Below are 26,857 nucleotides of genomic sequence, written 5' to 3' on the forward strand. Positions count from 1 at the left end.
ATTTCTGGTGGCACTAAAATCACTCCATATTTGTCTTTGTTATTTATTGAGGCCCACAAACCTCCACTTATCCAACTGATAAGAAAATGCAAAGTGCTGATAATCTATTCATGGACTTTGAAGTCCTAAATCAAGTAGATGTTGACTTTGAACTATACTATACATGTGTGATACAGAAATCGAACAACTACACATGACAATATGTTTTCATACAGTTTATTATGCTTTAAGACAAGCAAATACAGAAAGGATGAACATTCAAATGTTTTCAGCTACAGTTGTAGTCTGTAGCACCACCAAGGACCCTTCCCAGATAATGTAGGACATTTGGTCAGAATCTTTGACTAACTTATTTGGCTACTTGTACATTTTACCCCTTAAAAATGGCATTACAGTTTCAATATCTCTGGCTCAGAAAGTCAGATTCTTACGAGGTAAAGTTATCCTGGTTCAGTTGGGTCTCCCACAGTTTTCTTAGAGGGTCTACGTCATCAGAATTGTCATCCTTTCTGTATATTTGCTTGTCTTAAAGCAGAACTGTATGAAAAGTAACTGAGTCCATCCATTCCATAGTCTAAGTGTTTGTTTGATAATCCACTCAGTTTTTGTTGAGAATTTCAGGATATTTGACCTAAATCTATTACTATTTCCATGATGGCCATTTTCACCAGATTTGAACTTTGTGCATCACCCCATCATTGTTTGATCTAGCAAAAACAACAAGCACCTTTCCCATGTTGGCTGGTCTGCTATAAGGCCTGTGTCTGCAGTGCAAGTACTAGAATACACTATGACCCACTGCCACACACTAACAGGGGATTCACAGCTTACAGTAAGCTGTGTGTTTTGTTTTGTTGCTGTTAAAGCAATTAGTCTGGTTGAGCTGAAGGTGCTCTCAGCTTCAGTAGCGCCAACCACTTGACCATTTACCCTTTTATATTATAACACTGACCTATAGGTTGACGTATAGGTTCAATGGTTGTGTTTTGGAGTATGATGCTGTGTATTTGTATTGTGATTTCCTATATTTTCAAGAGAGGTTCTCTAAACTCTGACTGGTGCATTCAAGGTTTTCATGTGATGAGCTGTACATGTCATTGTTTTAGACAAACTATAATTTAACGAGTGAAAAGGTGGACTTTCGCACCTTTTGCATCAGTTACCTAGTTTCCAAATTCGTTATACCAGACTTGTAAAGCCATCACAGCTTACATATGAGATATATATATTTTTTTTTTACCAGTATGTATACAGTTTTTCTAGAGGGTGAAATTTGGTCTAAGTGGATGGAAAGCTCAAAATGGAAGCCAGGGCTGAGGTACGGGTTATAAGCGATGTACTTGGAGGTTAGGAGGCAGCTGTAAAGTAGAGAGGCCCAGAAGGCCCCCTCCTTGTCCTGACTCATAAATCATATTATACATTACACTAAGAACTACTGAGATGACTTTTACAACTGTCAGGTATCACAGAAGAAGGTGAATGGCATGTTTAGTCCCTTGTTTCAGTAAGACGATACAGTTTCTCCATGGTGTGACTGTTGCTGTGAGATTCGATAGTCGCATCATGAAACTGTCCCGACTCCCGTAGACTGTTCAAGGTTAAATGTGGATACTATACTTTCCATATACCTACTATACATGTAAATTACTATACTTACTATACCCCAATATTTGTTATAGTTTCAATAAGCAGCAAGAAGACTAATCACAATATGTGCTTTTAATTTAGTAGAGGAAAGTGAATAACACCAAGATGAGCTAGGTAACAGCCTTACACAGCTAGATGTGTTTATTTACAATTTGACAGACACAATGATATCAACAGAAATATCCAGAGATGGTGAAAGGGGAAATATCTGGCTTCTTGTAACAATACAACATCACCACAAATGTAGCAGTTGTCCTTTTCTCTCTGAGATGTATTTCTGTCTGTCCAAACATCAATCTAAAAGATCAGATTACATTTTTGTTTGAATGCACTCCACTGTCTCTCATTAAATCAAAATGTGTGGCTTCTTTTCCCTGGGTTTGTGTATTCTAGGTTATAATGCAGCCTCCCTTGTCTCCCTTGTAGGGGTTCTTGTCATCTGACACGCCCTTTAGGAGTGGGTCACCCTCCGTTTGGGCCTCCACCCATTCCATTGTCTCCTTGCAATTCACTGACACCTGGTGATGTGAAGAAGAGCAGAAGAATGAGCATACTATTCTCATGCAAGAGAATACTCCACGATTTCTTTGCTTGTTTTGTGGAAAAATGCCTTTGTTCCTTTCAGTTACATGAAAAATGTAATGTTCACATTCATCTGCAGTACAACAGGAAATACAAATGCAGATTGTGTGCAGTGAAATATTATTCTAACTGTACATTCTTTCACTTCTTGTAACCATCTTTCTATGAAAATTATATTGATTTATCTCTATCTAAATCAAATATAACACTATTACAACTACATCTAATTCTCTGCCATCTTTCATGATACATGTTCTATGATTTGGTAACATTTCACCTCAGATATGATGTAATATTGTAAAGAGATACTCACAGCTGTGCGTGTAGTGCTAACTTCAATCTTTAGTTGAGCCAGCTCCATTTGCAGGATTTCCTTATCAGACATATCACGAGCCATCTTGCCTTTGAAAGAAAAATGAACCCAGAAAATGGTTAGTAGGAAAACAGGAATAGATTATGTGGTATTTAGACAGCTAGAGCATCACTGGCAGACAAGTAATGTAGACTAATCAAGTAATGTAGTCATCAATTCAAGTTACTCTTTTCTTTCTCAAGGAATGTCATTCCCACATCCTCAACATTTCCAATCCATATCCTTTTGTTTCTATTGTTGCTCTAATTATTGCACATTCATTTGATAAAATTATTTATCTAACCAAAACGGACTACATCAACTCTTTACAAATAATGTAAATAAGAAATTAAAGGAATACACAATAATTAAAGTAACCCATCTCTTACCTGTTGAATGGTGGGGTATGCAACAGAGAGAGAAGTCTTAGCTCCTAGGGGCTTGGCTATTGTGAGCTGCTTTCTGATAGACAGTAACTGCACTGACTGACTTACTGATGGGTCTCCGCCTCAACCCTCTTCAGCTGCCAGGCTGATCCAGGTAGGCTTTGCTTTGGGGAGAGGTCGGTACAGGATTGTCATCAATCGTCTATGATCTAATTAAACAATCAAGGGGCCGTAAACCTCAGAATCCTCAACCCTAGCACCCTGAGCAGAATGAGGGGTGAGGGGAACACACATAAACCCAATGTGTATGTACCATTTTAGAGGATGCGGACACTGAGTGGGTGGTATTGTGTCATAACAAGCAAGTGAGTCCTGTGTAGTTCAGGGGGGCGTCATACAGTACATAGGCTATCATGTGCTGTATCATGTAGAATGCATGCATGTACAAAAACGGTATATAAACTGTACATAACATGTATGCAACAATGTGTGTATATATACTGTACATATATCATTTCATACAAAATATAATGTTATCAGATTAATGCTAATTCAGCAATCCCAACATTTCAAATATGGTCTTACAATACATAGGCTATAGCGTAAAGAATAATACATTTTTGTCTGTTTTCACAGGGAAATGGAAAGGAAGTACCTTAGAGCAGGTCAACAATGACAATACCTGGCAGTCCCTGCGTCATTAGCCTCACTTAATGCCAAAGGCCCTTGGCATGCCGCACATGGAGGTGAGCCCATGATTACACCAATTAGAGTACACTACAGGCTACATGAGGAGGATCTGATCTCATACACTATCCAATCCTTTCCCCACATCTTTCTAACGTCATTCCAACCAAATGACATCAGATCCCCCTGATGTAGTCTATAGTCTGCTCTAATTAGTGTAATTATGGGCCCACCTCCATGTAGTCAAATTCCAATCAACTGTCATACTGTTATGCAACAAGTATTGATAATACTGTTTCCAGGGGTGAAATAAGCCGGTCCGGTATGGCATCCCGGCTAAACAAATAGTGGAGGTACGCCACTATCGCAATAATTCAAACAAAATGTCAAAAGAACTGTGGGCTATTACACCATTTAACATTACCGCATGTCAGAGGCGTAGCGAATGGACTTAAACAGGTGGTATACACTCCAAAATGATGTGGTTAGACGAGAACACTGACATTTTGCCAAGGCAGAGATGAGTGGCTGACACTGAGACGCGGCGCGCGGACAGCAGTGGATGCATAAATTGTGCCCTAATAACAATCGCTGAATGTCATTACACTTTTTGGTGTGTTGTGTAGCAGATGTCTCTTTCCATTCACCACTGTTTGGAGGCTGGATATATGTTGTGAGTGGATGAACGTGCGGAGGTAGCCTAGTAAAGGAGCCCTTTGAATTGATTGTTTGACAATCAGATGACATCATGACTGGTTGTGTTTATGCCACAATAAAAGGTAATACATTGTAAAACGTAAATGACAAATCTTTACGACCAGGCCCACAGAGATCCTATTGAATAAAATATATATATATATATATACAGTGAGGGAAAAAAGTATTTGATCCCCTGCTGATTTTGTATGTTTGCCCACTGACAAAGACATGATCAGTCTATAATTTTAATGGTAGGTTTATTTGAACAGTGAGAGACAGAATAACAACAACAAAAATCCAGAAAAACGCATGTCAAAAATGTTATAAATTGATTTGCATTTTAATGAGGGAAATAAGTATTTGACCCCTCTGCAAAACATGACTTAGTACTTGGTGGAAAAACCCTTGTTGGCAATCACAGAGGTCAGACGTTTCTTGTAGTTAGCCACCAGGTTTGCACACATCTCAGGAGGAATTTTGTCCCACTCCTCTTTGCAGATCTTCTCCAAGTCATTAAAGGTTTCGAGGCTGACGATTGGCAACTCGAACCTTCAGCTCCCTCCACAGATTTTCTATGGGATTAAGGTCTGGAGACTAGCTAGGCCACTCCAGGACCTTAATGTGCTTCTTCTTGAGCCACTCCTTTGTTGCCTTGGCCGTGTGTTTTGGGTCATTGTCATGCTGGAATACCCATCCACGGCCCATTTTCAATGCCCTGGCTGAGGGAAGGAGGTTCTCACCCAACATTTGACAGTACATGGCCCCGTCCATCGTCCCTTTGATGCGGTGAAGTTGTCCTGTCCCCTTAGCAGAAAAACACCCCCTTAGCATAATGTTTCCACCTCCATGTTTGACGGTGGGGATGGTGTTCTTGGGGTCATAGGCAGCATTCTTCCTCCTCCAAACACGGCGAGTTGAGTTGATGCCAAAGAGCTCGATTTTGGTCTCATCTGACCACAACACTTTCACCCAGTTCTCCTCTGAATCATTCAGATGTTCATTGGCAAACTTCAGACGGGCCTGTATATGTGCTTTCTTGAGCAGGGGGACCTTGCGGGCGCTGCAGGATTTCAGTCCTTCACAGCGTAGTGTGTTACCAATTGTTTTCTTGGTGACTATGGTCCCAGCTGCCTTGAGACTATTGACAAGATCCTCCCGTGTAGTTCTGGGCTGATTCCTCACCGTTCTCATGATCATTGCAACTCCACAAGGTGAGATCTTGCATGGAGCCCCAGGCCGAGGGAGATTGACAGTTATTTTGTGTTTCTTCCATTTGCGAATAATCGCACCAACTGTTGTCACCTTCTCACCAAGCTGCTTGGCGATGGTCTTGTAGCCCATTCCAGCCTTGTGTAGGTCTACAATCTTGTCCCTGACATCCTTGGAGAGCTCTTTGGTCTTGGCCATGGTGGAGAGTTTGTAATCTGATTGATTGATTGCTTCTGTGGACAGGTGTCTTTTATACAGGTAACAAGCTGAGATTAGGAGCACTCCCTTTAAGAGTGTTCTGCTAATCTCAGCTCGTTACCTGTATAAAAGACACCTGGGAGCCAGAAATCTTTCTGATTGAGAGGGGGTCAAATACTTATTTCCCTCATTAAAATGCAAATCAATTTATAACAATTTTGACATGCGTTTTTCTGGATTTTTATTTTGTTATTCTGTCTCTCACTGTTCAAATAAACCTACCATTAAAATTATAGACTGATCATTTCTTTGTCAGTGGGCAAATGTACAAAATCAGCAGGGGATCAAATACTTTTTTTCCCTCACTGTATATATATATATACTTTGTTGTTCGGCCACTGATCCCTGGATAAGCCTTTACTGGCACTCGTTTCACCCATATGCCATTTCAGGATCTGGGTTAGTCTCATCCCCCCACCATAGATTAGGCAGTGAGACCGACGTCACTCTGGATTTACTGTACCACAGGTGGGTTTGTCTTTCACAGACATTCACCTGATAAGCCACATGGTAAGAGTTGACCAATGGTCAGAACCTGTGATGAGGCAAAAGATAGGCCTAGCACTTATTAAATAACCACCGTTACTGTAAATTCAACATTAGATAGGACTGTGCTGCAGTGCCAGTTCTGAATTGGACTGTGTATTCCATTGTGCATTCCAGAGGAAGAATGTCTCTCTTAACCTAACAGATGAACAAATAAAGTACTATATATTCTATTCATATGGATTACTCCGAATTACTCTTCCACACTGTGTGAAAATGCAATAAAGTATTTTGTTGCATCAAATGCAGCAGAGCCACAGCGCATTATAATGCTTCCCCTCAAGGATATTACTACCATAAGGCAATTAAGACTATCTACATTGGCTGTAATTTAGTCACCTCTCATCTTAATTGGTTAATAAAGTTAGGGATTCAACTCTATCGTTTCGCCGGTGGTAGTGAAATCAGGTTGATTTGGGAATATTTGGTCAGAAGTGTATTCTGGATACCCTCTCCTGCTGTTGTGTCCTTGAGCAGGGCACTTAACCCTTAATCTGCTCCAGGGGAACTGTGCCAAGGCTGACCCATGGGTTGTAGTTATTAGTGCACACCGTAGCAAAACGTTTTGCCACGTGAACCGTTTAACATGACAAACGGTTTCCGTTGCAAAACGCTTTGCTACAGTTTGCTTTAGTGTGCACTACTGAATACAACCCTGGCCTCCAGGGGCCCTCTGTTTTCTTCAGGTAGATCCTTCTAGAACTTTGAATAGAACCATGATATTATATGATGATATATATATATCTGACTCATCATCTTTATATCTGTGTCATTATAGCGTCTGTGACAGCATGGGCAGCACCATTGAGGCTACAACCCATAGGAATCCCCACCCAGTTGACTACTTTGACTACTTTAAAATGGTGGAAGCATGGTGGAATCCCTCAATGGCGCTGCCCATGCTAACATATCATTTTGGCCACTAGAGGACCTCCATACGAATGAATGGAATTCTACATTATATCAATTAATTAAACGTTTCAAAGACAATTACAGGTGTTATTTAGGGGGTAGATCAGCTTTTAATATTGCAGATTGTGGCTTCCATCAATGTAATAGTCTGCATCATTTCCAATCCCCCATACATTAATATATATATATGTGTGTGTAGAAAATAGTAAAAAGAAAGAAAAACCCTTGAATGAATAGGTGTTCTAAAACTTTTGACCGGTAGTGTGTGTGTGTGTGTGTGTGTGTAATTATATATATATATGTAGAAAATAGTAAAAAGAAAGAAAAACCCTTGAATTAATACAATTATATAATTACACACACACACACACACACACACACACACTACCATATATAATTACACACACACACACACACACACTACCGGTCAAAAGTTTTAGAACACCTATTCATTCAAGGGTTTTTCTTTCTTTTTACTATTTTCTACATTGTCGAATAATAGTGAAGACATCAAAACTATGAAATAACACATATGGAATCATGTAGTAACCAAAAAACTGTTAAACAAATAAAAATATAGCTTATATTTTAGATTCTTCAACTAGCCACCCTTTGCCTTGATAACTCCCAAGTGGCACAGTGGTCTAAGGCTGTGCCACTAGAGATCCTGGTTCGAATCCAGGCTCTGTCGTAGCCGGCCGTGACCGGGAGACCCATGGGGCGGTGCACAATTGGCCCAGGGTAGGGGAGGGAATGGCCGGCAAGGATGTAGCTCAGTTGGTAGAGCGTGGTGTTGCAACGCCAGGGTTGTGGGTTCGATTCCCACGGGGGGCCAGTATGAAAAAAAAAAAAATGTATGCACTCACTAACTGTAAGTCGCTCTGGATAAGACCTTCTGCTAAATGACTAAAATGTAATGACAGCTTTGCACACTCTTGGCATTCTCTCAACCAGCTTCACCTGGAATGCTTTTCCAACAGTCTTGAAGGAGTTACCACATATGCTGAACACTTGTTGGCTGCTTTTCCTTCACTCTGCGATCGAACTCATCCCAAACCATCTCAATTTGGTTGAGGTCGGGGGATTGTGGAGGCCATGTAATCTAATGCATTACTCCAACACTCTCCTTCTTGGTAAAATAGCCCTTACACCGCCTTGAGGTTTGTTGGGTCATTGTCCTGTTGAAAAACAAATGATAGTCTCACTAAGCCCAAACCAGATGGGATGGCGTATCGCTGCAGAATGCTGTGGTAGCCATGCTGGTTAAGTGTGCCTTCAATTCTAAATAAATCACAGACAGTGTCACCAGCAAAGCACCCCCACACAATAACACCTCCACCTCCATGCTTTACAGTCAGAAATACACATGCGGAGATCATCCGTTCACCCACACCACATCTCACGAAGACACAGCGGTTGGAACCAAAAATCTCCAATTTGGACTCCAGACCAAAGGACACAGTTCCAGCTGTCTAATGTCCATTGCTCGTGTTTCTTGGCCCAAGCAAGTCTCTTCTTCTTATTGGTGTCCTTTAGTAGTGGTTTCTTTGCAGCAATTCGACCATGAAGGCCTAATTCACGCAGTCTCCTCTGAACAGTTGATGTCGAGATGTGTCTGTTACTTGAACTCTGTGAAGCACTTATTTGGGCTGCAATTTCTGAGGCTGGTAACTAATGAACTTATCCCCTGCAGCAGATGTAACTCTGGGTCTTCCTTTCCTGTGGCGGACCTCATGAGAGCCAGTTTCATCATAGCTCTTGATGGTTTATGCGACTGCACTTGAAGAAACTGACCAATTTCCCAGTCCCTGCCGATGAAAAACAACCCCACAGCATGATGCTGCCACCATGGTGTTCTCAGGGTGATGAGAGGTGTTGGGTTTGCGCCGGACATAGCGTTTTCCTTGATGGCCAAAAAGCTCAATTTTAGTCTCATCTGACCAGAGTACCTTCTTCCATATGTTTGGGGAGTCTCCCAAATGTATTTTGGCGAACACCAAACGTGTTTGCTTATTTTTTTCTTTAAGCAATGGCTTTTTTCTGGCCACTCTTCTGTAAAGCCCAGCTCTGTGGAGTGTATGGCTTAAAGTGGTCCTATGGACAGATACTCCCATCTCCGCTGTGGAGCTTTGCAGCTCCTTCAGGGTTATATTTGGTCTCTTTGTTGCCTCTCTGATTAATGCCCTCCTTGCCTGGTCCGTGAGTTTTGGTGGGCGGTCCTCTATTGGCAGGTTTGTTGTGGTGCCATATTCTTTCAATTTTTTTATAATGGATTTAATGGTGCTCCGTGGGATGTTCAAAGTTTCTGATATTTTTTTATAACCCAAACCTGATCTGTACTTCTCCACAACTTTGTCCCTGACCTGTTTGGAGAGCTCATTGGTCTTCATGGTGCCACTTGCTTGGTGGTGCCCCTTGCTTAGTGGTGTTGCAGACTCTGGGGCCTTTCAGAACAGGTGTATATATACTGAGATCATGTGACAGATCATGTGACACTTAGATTGCACACAGGTGACTTTATTTTGACTATTTTGTATGTCCATTACATGAAATCCAAATAAAAATCAATTTAAATTACAGGTTGTAATGCAACAAAATAGGAAAAAACGCCAAGGGGGATGAATACTTTTGGAAGGTACTGTAGTTAACGTAAGCACAGGGTTTGTGTAGTCATACTTTTTCACGTGGTGACTAGCTAGCTAACGTTAGCCCACCAGGGCAAGGGTATAGCTAGCTAGCGAAATATTGCCTGGTGGGCTAGCTAGTTAGGCACCTTGGTTGGCTAGTTGGCTAACATTGCACCACAGATATGTTTAGTTATAAAAGATATTTGGTTGCACCGTATCTCACCGTGGTGTAGTCAGACTTTCCCGACAGGCGATGACATGCTAGCGAATGTGCCTAACATTAGCAATTAATGCTAACTAGCTAACGTTAAATAGCCCTGCCCTCGTGGACTAGTTAGCATGTCACCACCCATGAGGTCTGGGGAAATGTCTGACTACACGAACGATGAGCTAACGTAACTAGGTAACTAAACGTTAGCTAAATATTCCTGCCCTGGTGGGCTAACATTAGCTAGCATGTCTCCACATGGAAAAGTGACTACACGAGCTAATGTTAACTACCTGGCTAGCTTGCTCACAAAGGACTTGTGGGCTCAAGGTTTTCCCATACAAAACACCAACGGTTTTGTTCCACGAGTGCATCTGTTGTACATGACTAATCAAATTACCTGTTAAGTCAGTTATACATGTCAGCAGGGATGGAAATTAAGCTAGCCCAAGTCTAGTACTTTTCAGACTGGGCTAGTAGACAATGTGCCAAACTAACCTGACACAGCAGTGAAATGGCTAGTAAAAAATGAGCCAAACTAGCCTGACACATCAAACATTGCATGCCACAGATTTAGGACCTGAATGTAAAATTGTGGTCTGCTGGCCAGTGCCCAAAATCTTTGTTACATCTCTGCATGTCAGTCCCTTTCAGGTGATCCCGCTATTGCTGTCCTCCTCAGTGACCTCAAGGCTGAAGGTTTTAACTTTCCTCTTGAGGATTAGAATCAGAAGTACAGTCATATAGCTCATCGCAATACTTCACCTCTTTGGGCAAATAGTACCCTAGACTGTCCTGATCATCTAGTTGAGCATTTCGGAGAAGTTGCATGATGCTGTGCAGTTTCTTTTGTAAATGACCTGGTATAACTGCAAAATGAGCTAAACGGAAACATCTGCTAACTACTTTAATCACTGTATTATTGCAAATGCTCAGGCAGCTGTCATTTTCCGTTGGGAAAGAAAAACGGCCCTGCATTTACCAGAAAAGGAAGCTCTTAACTACATTACTTTAGTTGGCAAAAGTATGTGGACATCTGCTCGTTGAACATCTCATTCCAAAATCATGGGCATTAATATGGAGTTGGTCCCCCCTTTGCTGCTATAACAGCCTCCACTGTTCTGGGAAGGCTTTCCACTAGATGTTGGAACATTGCTGTGGGGACTTGCTTCCATTCAGCCACAAGAACATTAGTGAGGTTGTGCACTGATGTTGGGCGATTAGGCCTGGCTCGCAGTCACCGTTCCAATTCATCGCAAAGGTGTTCGATGGGGTTGAGGTCAGGGATCTGTGCAGGCCAGTCAAGTTCTTCCACACCAATCTCGACAAACCATTTCTGAATGGACCTCACTTTGTGCAATGGGGCATTGTCATGCTGAAACAGGAAAGGGCCTTCCCCAAACTGTTGCTACAAAGTTGGAAGCACAGAATCGTCTAGAATGTAATTGTATGCAGTAGTGTTAAGATTTCCCTTCACTGGAACTAAGGGGCTTAAAAAACAGACCCAGACCATTATTCCTCCTCAAAAAAACTTTACAGTTGGCAATATGCATTAGGGCAGGTAGAGGTCTCCTTGCATCCGCCAAACCCAGATTCGTCCGTCAGACTGCCAGATGGTGAAACATGATTTATCACTCCAGAGAACGCGTTTCCACTGCTCCAGAGTCCAATGGCAGCGAGCTTTACAGCACTCCAGCCGACGCTTGGCATTGCGCATGGTGATCTTAGGCTTGTGTGCGGCTGCTCGGCCATAGAAACCCATTTCATGAAGTTCCCAACTAACAGTTCTTGTGCTGACGTTGCTTCCAGAGGCAATTTGGAACTCAGTAGTGAGTGTTGCAACCGAGGACAGATTATTTTTACGCACCACGCGCTTCAGGACTCGGCGGTCCCTTCTGTGAGATTGTGTGGTCTACCACGGCTCGGCTGAGCCATTGTTGCTCCTAGACGTTTCCACTTCACAATAACAGCACTTACAGTTGACCGGAAAAGCTCTAGCAGGGCAGAAATTTGACGAACTGACTTGTTGGAAAGGTGGCATCCTATGACAGTGCCACGTTGAAAGTCATTGATCTCTTCAGTACGGGCCATTCTACTGCCAATGTTTGTCTATGGAGATTGCATGGCGGCGTGCTAGATTTTATACACCTGTCAGCAACGGGTGTGGCTGAAATAGCCGAATCCACTAATTTGAAGGGGTGTCCACATACTTTTGGCCATGTAGTGCAGGTGGAATATTTTTGGACCATTGGCTTCCCTGAAAACAGGTACTGGCAGTCGATATGTAAGTGCAAGCCAGACCATTTTTATCCCAATAATGCAACACATTTTGATAGGCAACAAAAGTGATCTGCTTGAACGCGCCCAATATCTGCGGTGCTGTTCGTAGCAATGTCATCGCGCGGAGCCTACCTTTAATGTAATATGGTCAACTGCTATTTTGAAAATTATCGAAAATTCTAGACAGGAAGTGAAATTTTTGCAAACTGCTGGCGTAACATTGTAGTAACAATCATGGCTGCCCCTAGCAGTAGGCAAGTTCTCCGGCGCCTCTGTCAATTCGGAGCGTTTATTTTGACCCGATTTGGTTTCTGGAACTGCTTTACCATGCTGATGCTCTTTGCCGAGCGCGCGGATGTAAAAAGGTAAGCGTGGTTGATATGTAACGTTATGGAGTACAGGTCACGTTTGTGCAGACCTCGGCTAGCCGTTAATCGGCTAAACAGAGGGTTGGCTTTACAGCGTCACTTTGCTTGTTAATTTAGCTACATTATTGACGGACATATTAACTACACTAGTGTGGCTTTTCTATGCCAGGTACCGTTTTCTGGGGCATGAACGCGCTCATTTGGTTGTGTAAAAGAACTACAGATTATTTTTGAATGGTCCTTATCTACAATTTACTTCCTGGATTGTGAACCATCTGGCTCTAGTTATGGCAGGGAGATATTTCTGTAATCTTTAAATATGAGTGTACCACCCTGTAATTTATCTGGTGGAGTCTCCAGTTACCTTACTTTGATCAAGTCATATGGTCTACTACACTCTACTACTGTAACAGTGACTGCGTGACATACAGTTGAAGTCGGAAGTTTACATACACTTAGGTTGGAGTCATTAAAACTCGTTTTTCAACCACTCCACAAATGTCTTGTTAACAAACTATAGTTTTGGACATCTACTTTGTGCATGACACAAGTAATTTTTCCAACAATTGTTTACAGACAGATTATTTCACTATATCACAATTCCAATAGGTCAGAAGTTTACATACACAAATTTGACTGTGCCTTTACATTTAAGTCATTTAGCAGACGCTCTTATCCAGAGCGACTTACAGTTAGTGAGTGCATACATTTTCATACTGGTCCCCCGTGGGAATCGAACCCACAACCCTGGCGTTGCAAGTGCCATGCTCTACCAACTGAGCTACACTGGAGTGCGACCTGACTGTGGGATACCAGCACAGGTCACTAGTAGTCATGATGGGCACATTTTAGAGCAAAGGTATTTAGCTCTTACATTTTACATATTTCTTTGTCATTTAGCAGACACTCTTATCCAGAGAAATTAGGGTTAAGTGCCTTGCTCAAGGGCACATCGACAGATTTCCACCTAGTTTGCTTGGGGATTAGAACCAGCGACCTTTCGGTTACTGGCACAACGCTCTTAACCACTAAGCTACCTGCCGCCCTTTAAACAGCTTGGGAAATTCCATGGCTTTAGAATCTTCTGATAGGCTAATTGACATTTGAGTCAATTTAAGGTGTACCTGTGGATGTAGTTCAAGGCCTACCTTCAAACTCAGTGCCTCTTTGCTTGACATCATGGGAAAATCACAAGAAATCAGCCAAGACCTCAGGTTTAAAAAAAAAAAGGTAGACCTCCACAAGTCTGGTTCATCCTTGGGAGCAATTTCCAAATGCCTGAAGGTACCATGTTCATCTGTACAAACAATAGTACGCAAGTATAAACACCATGGGACCGCGCAGCCGTCATACCGCTCAGGAAGGAGACGCGTTCTGTCTCCTAGAGATGAACATACTTTGGTGCGAAAAGTGCAAATCAATCCCAGAACAACAGCAAAGGACCTTGTGAAGATGCTGGAGGAAACAGGTACAAAAGTATTTATATCCACAGTAAAACGAGTCCTATATCGACATAACCTGAAAGGCCGCTCAGCAAGGGCTTCCGAGTGGCGCAGCGGTCTAAGGCACTGCATCTCAGTGCTTGAGGCGTCACTACAGACCCCCTGGTTTGATTCCAGGCTGTATCACAACCGGCCGTGATTGGGAGTCTCATAGGGCGGCGTACAATTGGCCCAGCGTCGTCCGGGTTTGGCCGGTGTAGGCCGTAATTTGTAAATAAGAATGTGTTCTTAACTGACTTGCCTAGTTAAATAAAGGTACAATTAAATTAAATAAAAATAAAAAGGAAGAAGCCACTGCTCCAAAACCGCCATAAAAAAGCCAGACTACGGTTTACAACTGCACATGGGGACAAAGATCGTACTCTTTGGAGAAATGTCCTCTGGTCTGATGAAACAAAAATATAACTGTTTAGCCATAATGACCATCGTTATGTTTGGAGGAAAAAAGAGGTGGCTTGCAAGCCAAAGAACATCATCCCAACCGTGAAGCACGGGGTGGCAGCATCATGCTGTGGGGGTGCTTTGCTGCAGGAGGGACTGGTGCACTTCAAAAAATAGATGGCATCATGAGGAAGGAAAATGATGTGGATATATTGAAGCAACATCTCAAGACATCAGTCAGGAAGTTAAAGCTTGGTCGCAAATGGGTCTTCCAAATGGACAATGACCCCAAGCATACTTCCAAAGTTGTGGCAAAATGGCCTCATTCCTATAGAACATTTGTGGGCAGAACTGAAAAAGCGTGTGCGAGCAAGGAGGCCTACAAACCTGACTCAGTTACACCAGCTCTGTCAGGAGGAATGGGCCAAAATTCACCCAACTTATTGTGGGAAGCTTGTGGAAGGTTACCCGAAACGTTTGACCCAAGTTAAACAATTTAAAGGCAATGCTACCAAATACTAATTGAGTGTATGTAAACTTCTGACCCACTGGGAATGTGACCCACTGGGAAGACATAAAAGCTTAAATAAATAATTCTCTACTATTATTCTGACATTTCACATTCTTAAAATAAAGTGGTGATCCTAACTGACCTAAGACAGGGAATTTTTTACTAGGATTAAATGTCAGGAATTGTGAAAAACTGAGTTTAAATGTATTTGGCTAAGGTGTATGTAAACTTCCGACTTCAACTATCTTCTCACATGGCATAAGCCATTCATTCATGTATTATTGGCTTTTTACGAAGAATACCAAGTCATTTACATTTTAGTCATTTAGCAGATGCTTTATCCAGAGCGACTTACAGTTAGTGTATTCATCTTAAAGTGGAACTGACAGCATTTTAACATGAAATCTTATTAAAATCTGTTCATATACACCTCCAGGAAGAATGACACTTTTTTTTAAAACATTTGGTGATTTTCACATTTTCATAAATTCATTGAATGTTTGGGAATTACGTATAGTTAAGCATTTGTGAAAATTCTATAGCAACAGAGTAGGAAAACTGACATTGGTGGGCCTGCCATCATTCATTTTGAACTGGACTGTGTCTTTACAGGCAGTAGCAACAGAGCGACTTTAGATCATTAGAACGCATTCACCAAAAGCCACAAAATACACCTGAATAGATTTCTGCAAATATATAAATACCACAGGTGTCCTCTTACATTTGGGAACTTCACAGTCCTATTGATCAAACAATCAGTTATGCACATCAACAACAAGATCAACAACTAATGTTAACCAGAGCGAGATGAGCTAAAATCTAATGAGGGAACATCAGATAAACCCTCTCAAACTTTTTCAGCTAGTTGGCCATTAAAATTGCACTGATAAACGATGTGGAATAGTAGCCAGCTCGTCCTTCTGCAACTTGCCTGCCCGGGCATGCTTGTCCCAACCCACATTTTGACAATTGAATGGGAACTTCCCTGCCTGCCTGCCCGCCCATTTGATCGATGCCAAAATACATTTGACTGATAACTAAGGTTGCGGTCGTAAATTGCATTCAGTGTGTCGGAGTGCGCTCTGGTTCGTTCATAAATTCAGAGCACACACTTCACTATTGACACTGGACGCTCAACTTTAGCTAACTGACTAAAGTTGGCTAGCTACAGTACTTCCAGACACAAATGAGAGAACAATTCACTCTGGCCATTTTACTCACCCTAGCAGAGCTGGTTAGGCTGTTTACATGTTATCTAGAGCGTTAGTGACTAACTGTACTGCTGGCAACAATTTAATAACTTTTTTTGCACACGTTTACTGACACTGGTCATATTCAGCGGATGTTGTGCGTTCGTAAATTCATCAGGTATTCTGCACTCTGGCACACTTAAATGAGAGTGCTCTGAAATCGGAGAAGATAGCCTGAGTGAATTTACGAACACATCCTGAATAACAGTCGTTCAAGTTCAGCATAACTAGCTAGCTAGCAAAACGATTCACATTTCTTGCTAGCTAACCAAATGACACCTGCATCTCTAGCTGTAGCCACTGAAAAATGATATGAGGGGAAAAAGTGAATTCCATACTGTAATTAGATCGCCTGGCGCATGCTGCACAACAGTGAGTGACTCACAAGGCTCCGGGCTCTCGTTGTGTGCTTGACTGGGGACTACCGTAAACTTCATAATAATGTGACAGCTGAAATGAAGAATTCAATGTTCTTGATCTCCTAACATATTGCACAAGTTGACTGCAGGTATTTACTTAAAGTAGCTACAATTATTCCAAATGTATTAAAAAACTTCTAATAAATCGTTTTAAATGGTATTGAAAACCATCCCGTGGCTTTTTCCAAATACCCCGGTATACCAACAATACCTTACTGTATGTCATGGAAGTTTGGGTCAAATATAACCTATTTTTTGTAACCTTTTATAAAGTTAGTTTTGTAGCAAAAACTGGGAATTTGATATTTCTGATTGATATTATGATTGTATGTTTGTTTCATATCGGCAAAGTAGTTAAAATGCTGTCAGTTCCACTTTAAGGTAGCTAAGTGAGACAAATCAATGTGTTTGGAGTTATGAAATCATAGCTATTGTTAACCATGAGTGTAATCAATTAGTTGATTTGGTATCTGAACACTGATTTTTGAATATTTAACCATTTCAGTGTTGTAATGAATTAGCTTTTTTCTTAATCTCCAGGAAACCTGACATCCAGGTTCCCTACCTGTACTTTGACATGGGGGCATCAGTGCTTTGTGCCAGCTTCATGTCCTTTGGGGTGAAGAGGAGGTGGTTTGCAATGGGGGCTGCCATACAGTTAGCTATCAGCACCTACGCTTCTTATATTGGTGAACAAGTGCACTATAGTGACTGGCTGAAGGTGAGTACTGCCTGTGTGAATCAGCACCTAGGTGGAGTGGACATTGTCTTACGTCTTACTTATGTCAGATAGTTTGAAGAATCCAGGGGTAAGGAATGTTTTTTGGAGCGTGACAACTCCGTCTGCATTGAAAACTGTGCGTTGCGAAGGAATGACACCACCTGTCAGAAGACAATGAGTAGTGGGCTCTATTTAGTCAAATGTACATACAGTGGGGAGAACAAGTATTTGATACACTGCCGATTTTGCAGGGTTTCCTACTTACAAAGCATGTAGAGGTCTGTAATTTTTATCATAGGTACACTTCAACTGTGAGAGACGGAATCTAAAACAAAAATCCAGAAAATCACATTGTATGATTTTTAAGTAATTCATTTGCATTTTATTGCATGACATAAGTATTTGATCACCTACCAACCAGTAAGAATTCCGGCTCTCACAGACCTGTTAGTTTTTCTTTAAGAAGCCCTCCTGTTCTCCACTCATTACCTGTATTAACTGCACCTGTTTGAACTCGTTACCTGTATAAAAGACACCTGTCCACACACTCAATCAAACAGACTCCAACCTCTCCACAATGGCCAAGACCAGAGAGCTGTGTAAGGACGTCAGGGATAAAATTGTAGACCTGCACAAGGCTGGGATGGGCTACAGGACAATAGGCAAGCAGCTTGGTGAGAAGGCAACAACTGTTGGCGCAATTATTAGAAAATGGAAGAAGTTCAAGATGACGGTCAATCACCCTCGGTCTGGGGCTCCATGCAAGATCTCACCTCGTGGGGCATCAATGATCATGAGGAAGGTGAGGGATCAGCCCAGAACTACACGACAGGACCTGGTCAATGACCTGAAGAGAGCTGGGACCACAGTCTCAAAAATTAACCATTAGTAACACACTACACCGTCATGGATTAAAATCCTGCAGCGCACGCAAGGTCTCCCTGCTCAAGCCAGCGCATGTCCAGGCCCGTCTGAAGTTTGCCAATGACCATCTGGATGATCCAGAGGAGGAATGGGAGAAGGTCATGTGGTCTGATGAGACAAAAATAGAGCTTTTTGGTCTAAACTCCACTCGCCGTGTTTGGAGGAAGAAGAAGGATGAGTACAACCCCAAGAACACCATCCCAACCGTGAAGCATGGAGGTGGAAACATCATTCTTTGGGGATGCTTTTCTGCAAAGGGGACAGGACGACTGCACCGTATTGAGGGGAGGATGGATGGGGCCATGTATCGTGAGATCTTGGCCAACAACAACCTTCCCTCAGTAAGAGCATTGAAGATGGGTCGTGGCTGGGTCTTCCAGCATGACAACGACCCGAAACACACAGCCAGGGCAACTAAGGAGTGGCTCCGTAAGAAGCGTCTCAAGGTCCTGGAGTGGCCTAGCCAGTCTCCAGACCTGAACCCAATAGAACATCTTTGGAGGGAGCTGAAAGTCCGTATTGCCCAGCGACAGCCCCGAAACCTGAAGGATCTGGAGAAGGTCTGTATGGAGGAGTGGGCCAAAATCCCTGCTGCAGTGTGTGCAAACCTGGTCAAGACCTACAGGAAATGTATGATCTCTGTAATTGCAAACAAAGGTTTCTGTACCAAATATTAAGTTCTGCTTTTCTGATGTATCAAATACTTAAGTCATGCAATACAATGCAAATTCATTACTTAAAAATCATACAATGTGCTTTTCTGGATTTTTGTTGTAGATTCCGTCTCTCACAGTTGAAGTGTACCTATGATAAAAATTACAGACCTCTACATGCTTTGTAAGTAGGAAAACCTGCAAAATCGGCAGTGTATCAAATACTTGTTCTCCCCACTGTACCTTTATTATGGGGTAATACTGGGTGCTGGGCCAAAAAACCTGACATGTCAAATATTATTCTATTTTAGGATTAATTACAAGATTGTGTAGAATTATTTTTGAGTGTTTGCATCCCCTCTTCACTACATCTCTAGGAATGCTCAACTGACCTTCTGTGTCTTGTGTGGTCCTGTAGGTAAGGATGTACTCCAGAGCCCTGGCTATCATCGGGGGTTTCCTGATCCTAGCCAGTGGTGCGGGGGAGGTATACAGACAGAAACATCGCACCAGATCGCTGCAGTCCACCGGACAGGTCTTTATAGGGGTCTACCTAATCTGTATGGTAAGACAAACAACCTACTTCAGTGATTTAGCTACAGTGTTTGACCTAGAATATGAATCCCCCTCCTCCATCCTTAAAATCAATTACTGCAGACCTAGAGACCCGGATAGCAAAAGGCCTAGATTTTTCCTGATTTAAATAGCCCAGTGTCAAGTTTGACACTTGTGTCCTAATCAGATAAGAGAGAGAGATAGATCAAATCATTGTACAAATAGGTGCAATAAACTGAATGTTGAGTCCAACAAATATACAGTAGCAGGCAGCCTAAATAAATAGCAACAACTCAATGCAGCGCTGTGTTCCGTCCACCAGGTGTACTCGCTCCAGCACAGTAAAGAGGACAGGATGGCCTACCTGAACCACATCCCTGGTGGGGAGATCACCCTGATGCTACTGGTGGTGCTGTTTGGGGTGCTGGCCCTGGCCTTTCTCTCTGGCTGTTATATCCGCCTAGCCTCACAGATCCTGGCCGTGGTCCTGCCCCTCATCCTGCTCTTCATCGATGGTAACCTGGGCTACTGGCACAACACCTGCCATGTAGAGTTCTGGAACCAGTTGAAGCTGATGGGACATAACGTGGGTATATTTGGGGCTGTGCTGATTCTGGCTACAGACGGCTGAATGGAATGGACACCTTGGCAGACTGAAGTCTATCAGAAAAGAGGCCACTATTTAACATCGGACTGAAGCTACAAGTTTCAAATGGCACACTATTCCCTATTTATTACATTACTTTTGACCGAAGCCCTGGCCAAAAGTAGTGCACTATATTGGGAATAGGGTGCCACCTGGTCAAAAGTAGTGCACTATATTGAGAATAAGGTGCCATGTGAGACTTATACACAGTCTCTCTGGATCCTCAGACGAACTGATCCTCACTTACAGCAGGAGATAGATGGTGATTGGACACTAATCCCTGCCTGACAGACAGCCATGTGGGTAGACATTATCGTTAACTACCTGTCCAACTTTGCTTTTGCAAAAAATACAGACATGAGCTCCATTTAGTTTTTAAAAATACTGAACAAAAATAAACACAACATGCAACAATTAACAATTTTACAGTTCATATAAGGAAATCAGTCAATTCAAATAAATAAATTATGGATTTCACATAGGCCCACCCACTGGGGAGCCAGGCCCAGCCAATCAGAATTATTTTCTCCCCACAAAAGGGCTTTATTACAGACATAAATACTTCTCAGTTTCATCAGCTGCCCGAGTGGCTGGTCTCAGACGATCCCGCAGGTGAAGAAGCCGGATGTGGAGGTCCTGGGCTGGCGTGGTTACACGTGGTCTGCGGTTGTGAGGCCGGTTGGACGTACTGCCAAATTCTCTAAAACGACGTTGGAGGTGGCTTATGGTAGGGAAATGAACATTCAATTCTCTGAAAAGAGCTCTGGTGGACATTCCTGCAGTCGGCATGCCAATTGCACGCTCCCTCAAAACTTGAGACATCTGTGGCATTATGTTGTGTGACAAAACTGCACATTTTAAAGAGGCCTTTTATTGTCCCCAGCACAAGGTGCACCTGTATAATGATCATGCTGTTTAATCAGCTTCTTGATATGCCACACCGGTCATGTGGATGGATTGTCTTGGCAAAAGAGAAATGCTCACTAACAGGGATGTAAACAAATTTGTGCACAAGATTTGAGAGAAATTAGCTTTTTGTGCGTATGGAACATTTCTGGGATCTTTTATTTCAGCTTTACATGTTGCGTTTATATTTTTGTTCAGTATATTTAATAATTTATAGCTAGAATTATGTTACAAAAAAATTATAATCCTGCTCTGTTCAACGTTTTATTCTGAAACCGGGCACTGAGTATTTAAATATCGGCTATAGCAGATTTCAGTTTCTGAGTTTTTGGGGGGGAATTTTTTTGGGTCATATCGTGGTTTAATTGTCAAATGTTTTACTGCAATTTATGGTAAGAAATTAAGGGTAACTTGACATTTTGCATATTAATAGAACTACAGTGTACTCCTTTTGTACGTAATGCAATATGAATTTTGGATCATATTATTTTTTGAATATAATTTGTTTCCATTCCTGACAACATTCCTGAGTGTAGGTTGTCATACAACTAAATAAAACAACTACTGGTTTGGTTTTGTATATTGTGTGTATATTCACTTAGTATACAATAGAATTTCATTATTTATCAAGCTGTGTTTTTATGCACAACGAGATCTTGTCCTGAACTGACGGTTGTCACTAGTTACCACAGTAACAAAGTCATAAACCCGGCCTATTTCTACAATGTCTCTTAAAATCTGATTTGAAACCTAACCTTAACCACACTGCTAACCTTAAGCCTAACCCTAACCTTAAATTTAGACCAAAAAGCATATTTTAGTTTGCATGCATTTTTACTATTGCCAATTTTGACTGTGGCAACTAGTGACTACCTGAACTCATGGACAGATGGTAGAACTATCCAGTGGCGTCATGTACCCCAAAAATCTGAGGGGGCACAAAGTACGTGAGGCCCCCCCCTGTCGGGAAGTTGGAGAAAAAAAATCAAGTCCTGCTTTGTGGCATTTCGCAAAGGCTCTATGTTATACTGATCGCACTATATGTTTTTGTGCATGTAGATATGGTTGTCCTTGTTCGATAGAGCCATTGGACGTCTTTCAGCGAGGTTCCTATCAGCGGATTCATTGCTAAATATACAAGCTGACATTTTTTCCAGTCTCCGAAAGACTACAACTCGGGTGGGGCGGTGCTTCGTGCTCTGGCCCCATCCCTCCCCCAAGGCAGGCTTTTTTGAAAGGGAGGCGGACACTAACAACACACTATGGGCAAAACTGAAAGGACTGACCAGACCGCAATAGCTTCAAGTGATTCCTTTCATCAATACGAATTTGACAATGGAGCATTTTTTTGATGTTCTATTAGCTACATGGTGACATTTAACCATACATGTTTCAAACGGAATATAGCGAAGAGGATTGGAAACAAAGACTTGGATTTAGCTAGAGGCTCAGCTACAGCCGATTCCAGCACCAAGAGGGCACAAATACAGTGGCTAAGTAAGTTATTTTTCCTGCAAGCCACCTGCTAGCTAACTTTAGTTAATCTACTGAAACCCACAGTGTGTATTGCTGGCTAACATACTACTGTAACAGTGGGGGAAAATCATATTATTTTTCTGTTTGCTAACTTAGCTAGCTAGATACCTAAGTTAGCTAAACAACTACATGTAGCCATATGACAGAAAATAGAAGCGGTTTTACAATCGGGCATCTATTGTAAAACCTGTTCTCTTTTTAGTTGTAGATATGGCTACTAAACAGCAAGCTACAACATTACAACCAGCCACCTAAAGCTAGGTTTACCAGCAAACGTTAGCTAGCCTGGCGCCGGCTAGCTAGTTATCCTGGTGCCTGCTAACTTATGCGTCACGCCTTGCGTTTGTAACTTGTTAGCAAACGTGTAACATCAGCAACTGTAAATCATTTTTCTAGCTAGCTATTGTGGGGATCTATTTTCTTATAACTGGATGTGATGCCTAGCTTAGAAGGAATGCATTAATGATTAAACATAATAGGTTTGTGCTGTACTGATATAGACTGTTTAACATAACAAGCTGTGATTCATGTGAGGAGCTGTTAGGGAGTAGGGGGAGATAAGAACTTGTGTCTCACATACACGAACACTGCCTCTTTGTTAAACCACGCTCAAGGACATGTGTTCTGCTACAGTGGAGAGGAACAGACTATGTCTGAAGTTGCAAAACAACTAAACACCTGGCAACAGTGAAGCGCCAAGGGTCTGGGACCAGCCTATGCGCCAACGATATGCTCAGTCTCTACTCTGATTGGCCAGCAGGGAGCGGGAACTATCTCTGTCAGAGTATTTGGAGAAGAACTTAGAACAATGGATCAGTTCTCTGAGTGCCCTGCGTGGTATTTCAGTGGACCCGTATATACGAACATCATATTTACCATTGAAGTGGTTTGCATTAATTAAAATACTAGTCTATTTTAGAAGATGTGTATTGACCTCCTTTGTTCCTAATACCAGATTTGAATTGACGCAACTTAACAATTAGGTGACCCCGACGTGATCTGGTAGAAGGGACTTCGCTGGGTATTGTCCGGCCCACTGGACGTCTCTGTCATTGAACGGTGTGTTTCACAAAGAGTCCGGACTACTAAAAACAGGTAAGCAGACACCTATTGTTATATACAGTGGGGGAAAAAAGTATTTAGTCAGCCACCAATTGTGCAAGTTCTCCCACTTAAAAAGATGAGAGGCCTGTAATTTTCATCATAGGTACACGTCAACTATGACAGACAAAATGAGGAAAAAAAATCCAGAAAATCACATTGTAGGATTTTTAATGAATTTATTTGCAAATTATGGTGGAAAATAAGTATTTGGTCACCTACAAACAAGCAAGATTTCTAGCTCTCACAGACCTGTAACAACTTCTTTAAGAGCCTCCTCTGTCCTCCACTCGTTACCTGTATTAATGGCACCTGTTTGAACTTGTTATCAGTATAAAAAGACATCTGTCCACAACCTCAGTCACACTCCAAACTCCACTATGGCCAAGACCAAAGAGCTGTCAAAGGACACCAGAAACAAAATTGTAGACCTGCACCAGTCTGGGAAGACTGAATCTGCAATAGGTAAGCAGCTTGGTTTGAAGAAATCAACTGTGGGAGCAATTATTAGGAAATGGAAGACATACAAGACCACTGATAATCTCCCTCGATCTGGGGCTCCACGCAAAATGATCACAAGAACGGTGAGCAAAAATCCCAGAACCACACGGGGGGACCTAGTGAATGACCTGCAGAGAGCTGGGACCAAAGTAACAAAGCCTACCATCAGTAACACACTACGCCGCCAGGGACTCAAATCCTGCAGTGCCAGACGTGTCCCCCTGCTTAAGCCAGTACATGTCCAGGCCCGTCTGAAGTTTGCTAGAGTGCATTTGATTGATCCAGAAGAGGATTGGGAGAATGTCATATGGTCAGATGAAACCAAAATAGAACTTTTTGGTAAAAACTCAACTCGTCGTGTTTGGAGGACAAAGAATGCTGAGTTGCATCCAAAGAACACCATACCTACTGTGAAGCATGGGGGCGGAAACATCATGCTTTGGGGCTGTTTTTCTGCAAAGGGACCAGGGCGACAGATCCGTGTAAAGGAAAGAATGAATGGGGCCATGTATCGTGAGATTTTGAGTGAAAACCTCCTTCCATCAGCAAGGGCATTGAAGATGAAACGTGGCTGGGTCTTTCAGCATGACAATGATCCCAAACACACCGCCCGGGCAACGAAGGAGTGGCTTCGTAAGAAGCATTTCAAGGTCCTGGAGTGGCCTAGCCAGTCTCCAGATCTCAACCCCATAGAAAATCTTTGGAGGGAGTTGAAAGTCCGTGTTGCCCAGCGACAGCCCCAATACATCACTGCTCTAGAGGAGATCTGCATGGAGGAATGGGCCAAAATACCAGCAACAGTGTGTGAAAACCTTGTGAAGACTTACAGAAAACGTTTGACCTGTGTCATTGACAACAAAGGGTATATAACAAAGTATTGAGAAACTTTTGTTATTGACCAAATACTTATTTTCCACCATCATTTGCAAATAAATTCATAAAAAATCCTACAATGTGATTTTCTGGATTTTTTTTCTTCTCATTTTGTCTGTCATAGTTGACGTGTACCTATGATGAAAATTACAGGCCTCTCTCATCTTTTTAAGTGGGAGAACTTGCACAATTGGTGGCTGACTAAATACTTGTTTTCCCCACTGTATGATTTCTTATGAGAATGAATGTCATGAGGACTTAATGAACACTTGGGATAAGTAACATTTATGAAATATTTAGAATAATGGTAATGTTTGGTATACTATGGGATGAAACAGTTCGTTGAATAATTTCAATTGCCTCTGAACTCTGTTTTAACCTTCTGGTGTTAATTAATCATCCACACTAGTAAATTCTAAAGGCATGAGAGGAGGACTTTAAGATAGTTTATTTTACTAAGTTGAGGGTAATTTATAATACTGTAAAAAGTGTGAAGAATATTATAATTTGGTAATAATATATATGATTTGAACCATAAAATAACAGAAGAGAGAGAGCTTTCCCTGAATGAGGGATACCTGTTGCTAGTAAATTGTACTAATCTTGGATTACTTTTACGGGATAGAAGTAAATTGAGGTATTATCAAATGTTGTCATTTAAATTTCATTTTTAGTATGCTTTAATAAACAACAAGTTGGTATTTGAAACTAAATTAATGCAATGAGCTGCAGTAATCAGAGGAAGGCACAATCTAATGCGAAACAGCTATTACCTATATCATTTATTTAGTAATGAGATCAGGAAGATAGGAGCAATAAAGAAGCAAGGGACAGTCTCAAAAATAAAAATAAGGGATGGCAATTGGATGATAAATTACCAATATTACTTAAGTGATTGTTTAGGTAGGTGGTAATATTGACACATGGGCAAAACGTGTCAAAAGGGGGATGATAAGGAGATGGTAGGATTAAATAATAAATATATACAAAGGAGAGGACAAAATACTATATAACTTGAGCTGCATCAGTCTCGGTAATGGTCTTGATATGTCAAGATCCACCACCAATTATGCTATGCCCTTACCATTGTTAAGAAGTAAAAGAGAAGAGAAGCGACCCGACATACTGACCGTCATGGACGAGTGGCCTACAAAATAGGAGTCAGAGAAGGGCAGACTGTCAGATTCAAAATAAGGGTTGGGGACGTAGCCAACGGGTGGGGTACATGTCAATAAGCAAATTGGGATTATAAAATCCTATTATATTCATGTTTGGACCCCACGGCAGATTGTTCCTAGACTCAAGTGTTTAAATACACTTGGGGATGGGGATATGAGACCGAGGGGGACTGAACATCCAGATGGGGGGTAAATAGAAACAAAGACATCACCAATTATCAATTGGAGACTTAAGTTCGGAAGCACAGGAGAGAATTCTAAACCTTACAGCCCCTGTAACTGATGTGTGGTGGGCGTGTGCCAGTAAGGGCAGTGTAAGGCAGAGAATTCCAAAGGGGTGGCTAGATACATGCGCCCTGGTTATACTGGTACAACTAGTTAGAATTAGTCAACAGGAACCAATGATTAAACAGATGTAGGAGGAGTTTTAACAAGATGG

General features: G+C 41.9%; 2 protein-coding genes across 2 annotated transcripts; one reads left to right on the top strand and one right to left on the bottom strand.

Moving 5' to 3' along the window:
* Positions 1–1,701: 1,701 nt before the first annotated feature.
* gngt2b (guanine nucleotide binding protein (G protein), gamma transducing activity polypeptide 2b) lies at positions 1,702–3,124 on the bottom strand. Its single transcript, XM_041859412.2, has 3 exons — positions 2,971–3,124; positions 2,543–2,631; positions 1,702–2,165 (listed from the first exon to the last, which is right to left on the bottom strand). The coding sequence occupies exons 2-3, from the start codon at positions 2,624–2,626 to the stop codon at positions 2,037–2,039; spliced, it is 213 nt and encodes a 70-aa protein (XP_041715346.1). The 5' UTR covers positions 2,627–2,631; positions 2,971–3,124; the 3' UTR covers positions 1,702–2,036.
* Positions 3,125–12,542: 9,418 nt separating this feature from the next.
* On the top strand, positions 12,543–20,772 carry tmem101 (transmembrane protein 101). Its single transcript, XM_041859413.1, has 4 exons — positions 12,543–12,758; positions 17,365–17,545; positions 19,541–19,687; positions 20,000–20,772. Exons 1-4 carry the CDS (start codon positions 12,628–12,630, stop codon positions 20,306–20,308), a joined length of 768 nt encoding a protein of 255 aa, XP_041715347.1. The 5' UTR covers positions 12,543–12,627; the 3' UTR covers positions 20,309–20,772.
* The last annotated feature ends 6,085 nt before the right edge of the window (positions 20,773–26,857 follow it).

The sequence above is a fragment of the Coregonus clupeaformis genome, chromosome 31 (genome assembly GCF_020615455.1).
Source record: "Coregonus clupeaformis isolate EN_2021a chromosome 31, ASM2061545v1, whole genome shotgun sequence".
Taxonomy (NCBI): domain Eukaryota; kingdom Metazoa; phylum Chordata; class Actinopteri; order Salmoniformes; family Salmonidae; genus Coregonus; species Coregonus clupeaformis.

Coding starts and splice junctions, on each gene's coding strand:
- gngt2b (XM_041859412.2), bottom strand. CDS start 2,626: ATGGCTCGTGATATGTCTGATAAGGAAATCCTGCAAATGGAGCTGGCT. Junction 2,166..2,542: donor TTAGCACTACACGCACAGCT/GTGAGTATCTCT, acceptor TCACATCACCAG/GTGTCAGTGAATTGCAAGGA.
- tmem101 (XM_041859413.1), top strand. CDS start 12,628: ATGGCTGCCCCTAGCAGTAGGCAAGTTCTCCGGCGCCTCTGTCAATTC. Junction 12,759..17,364: donor GAGCGCGCGGATGTAAAAAG/GTAAGCGTGGTT, acceptor CTTAATCTCCAG/GAAACCTGACATCCAGGTTC. Junction 17,546..19,540: donor ACTATAGTGACTGGCTGAAG/GTGAGTACTGCC, acceptor GTGGTCCTGTAG/GTAAGGATGTACTCCAGAGC.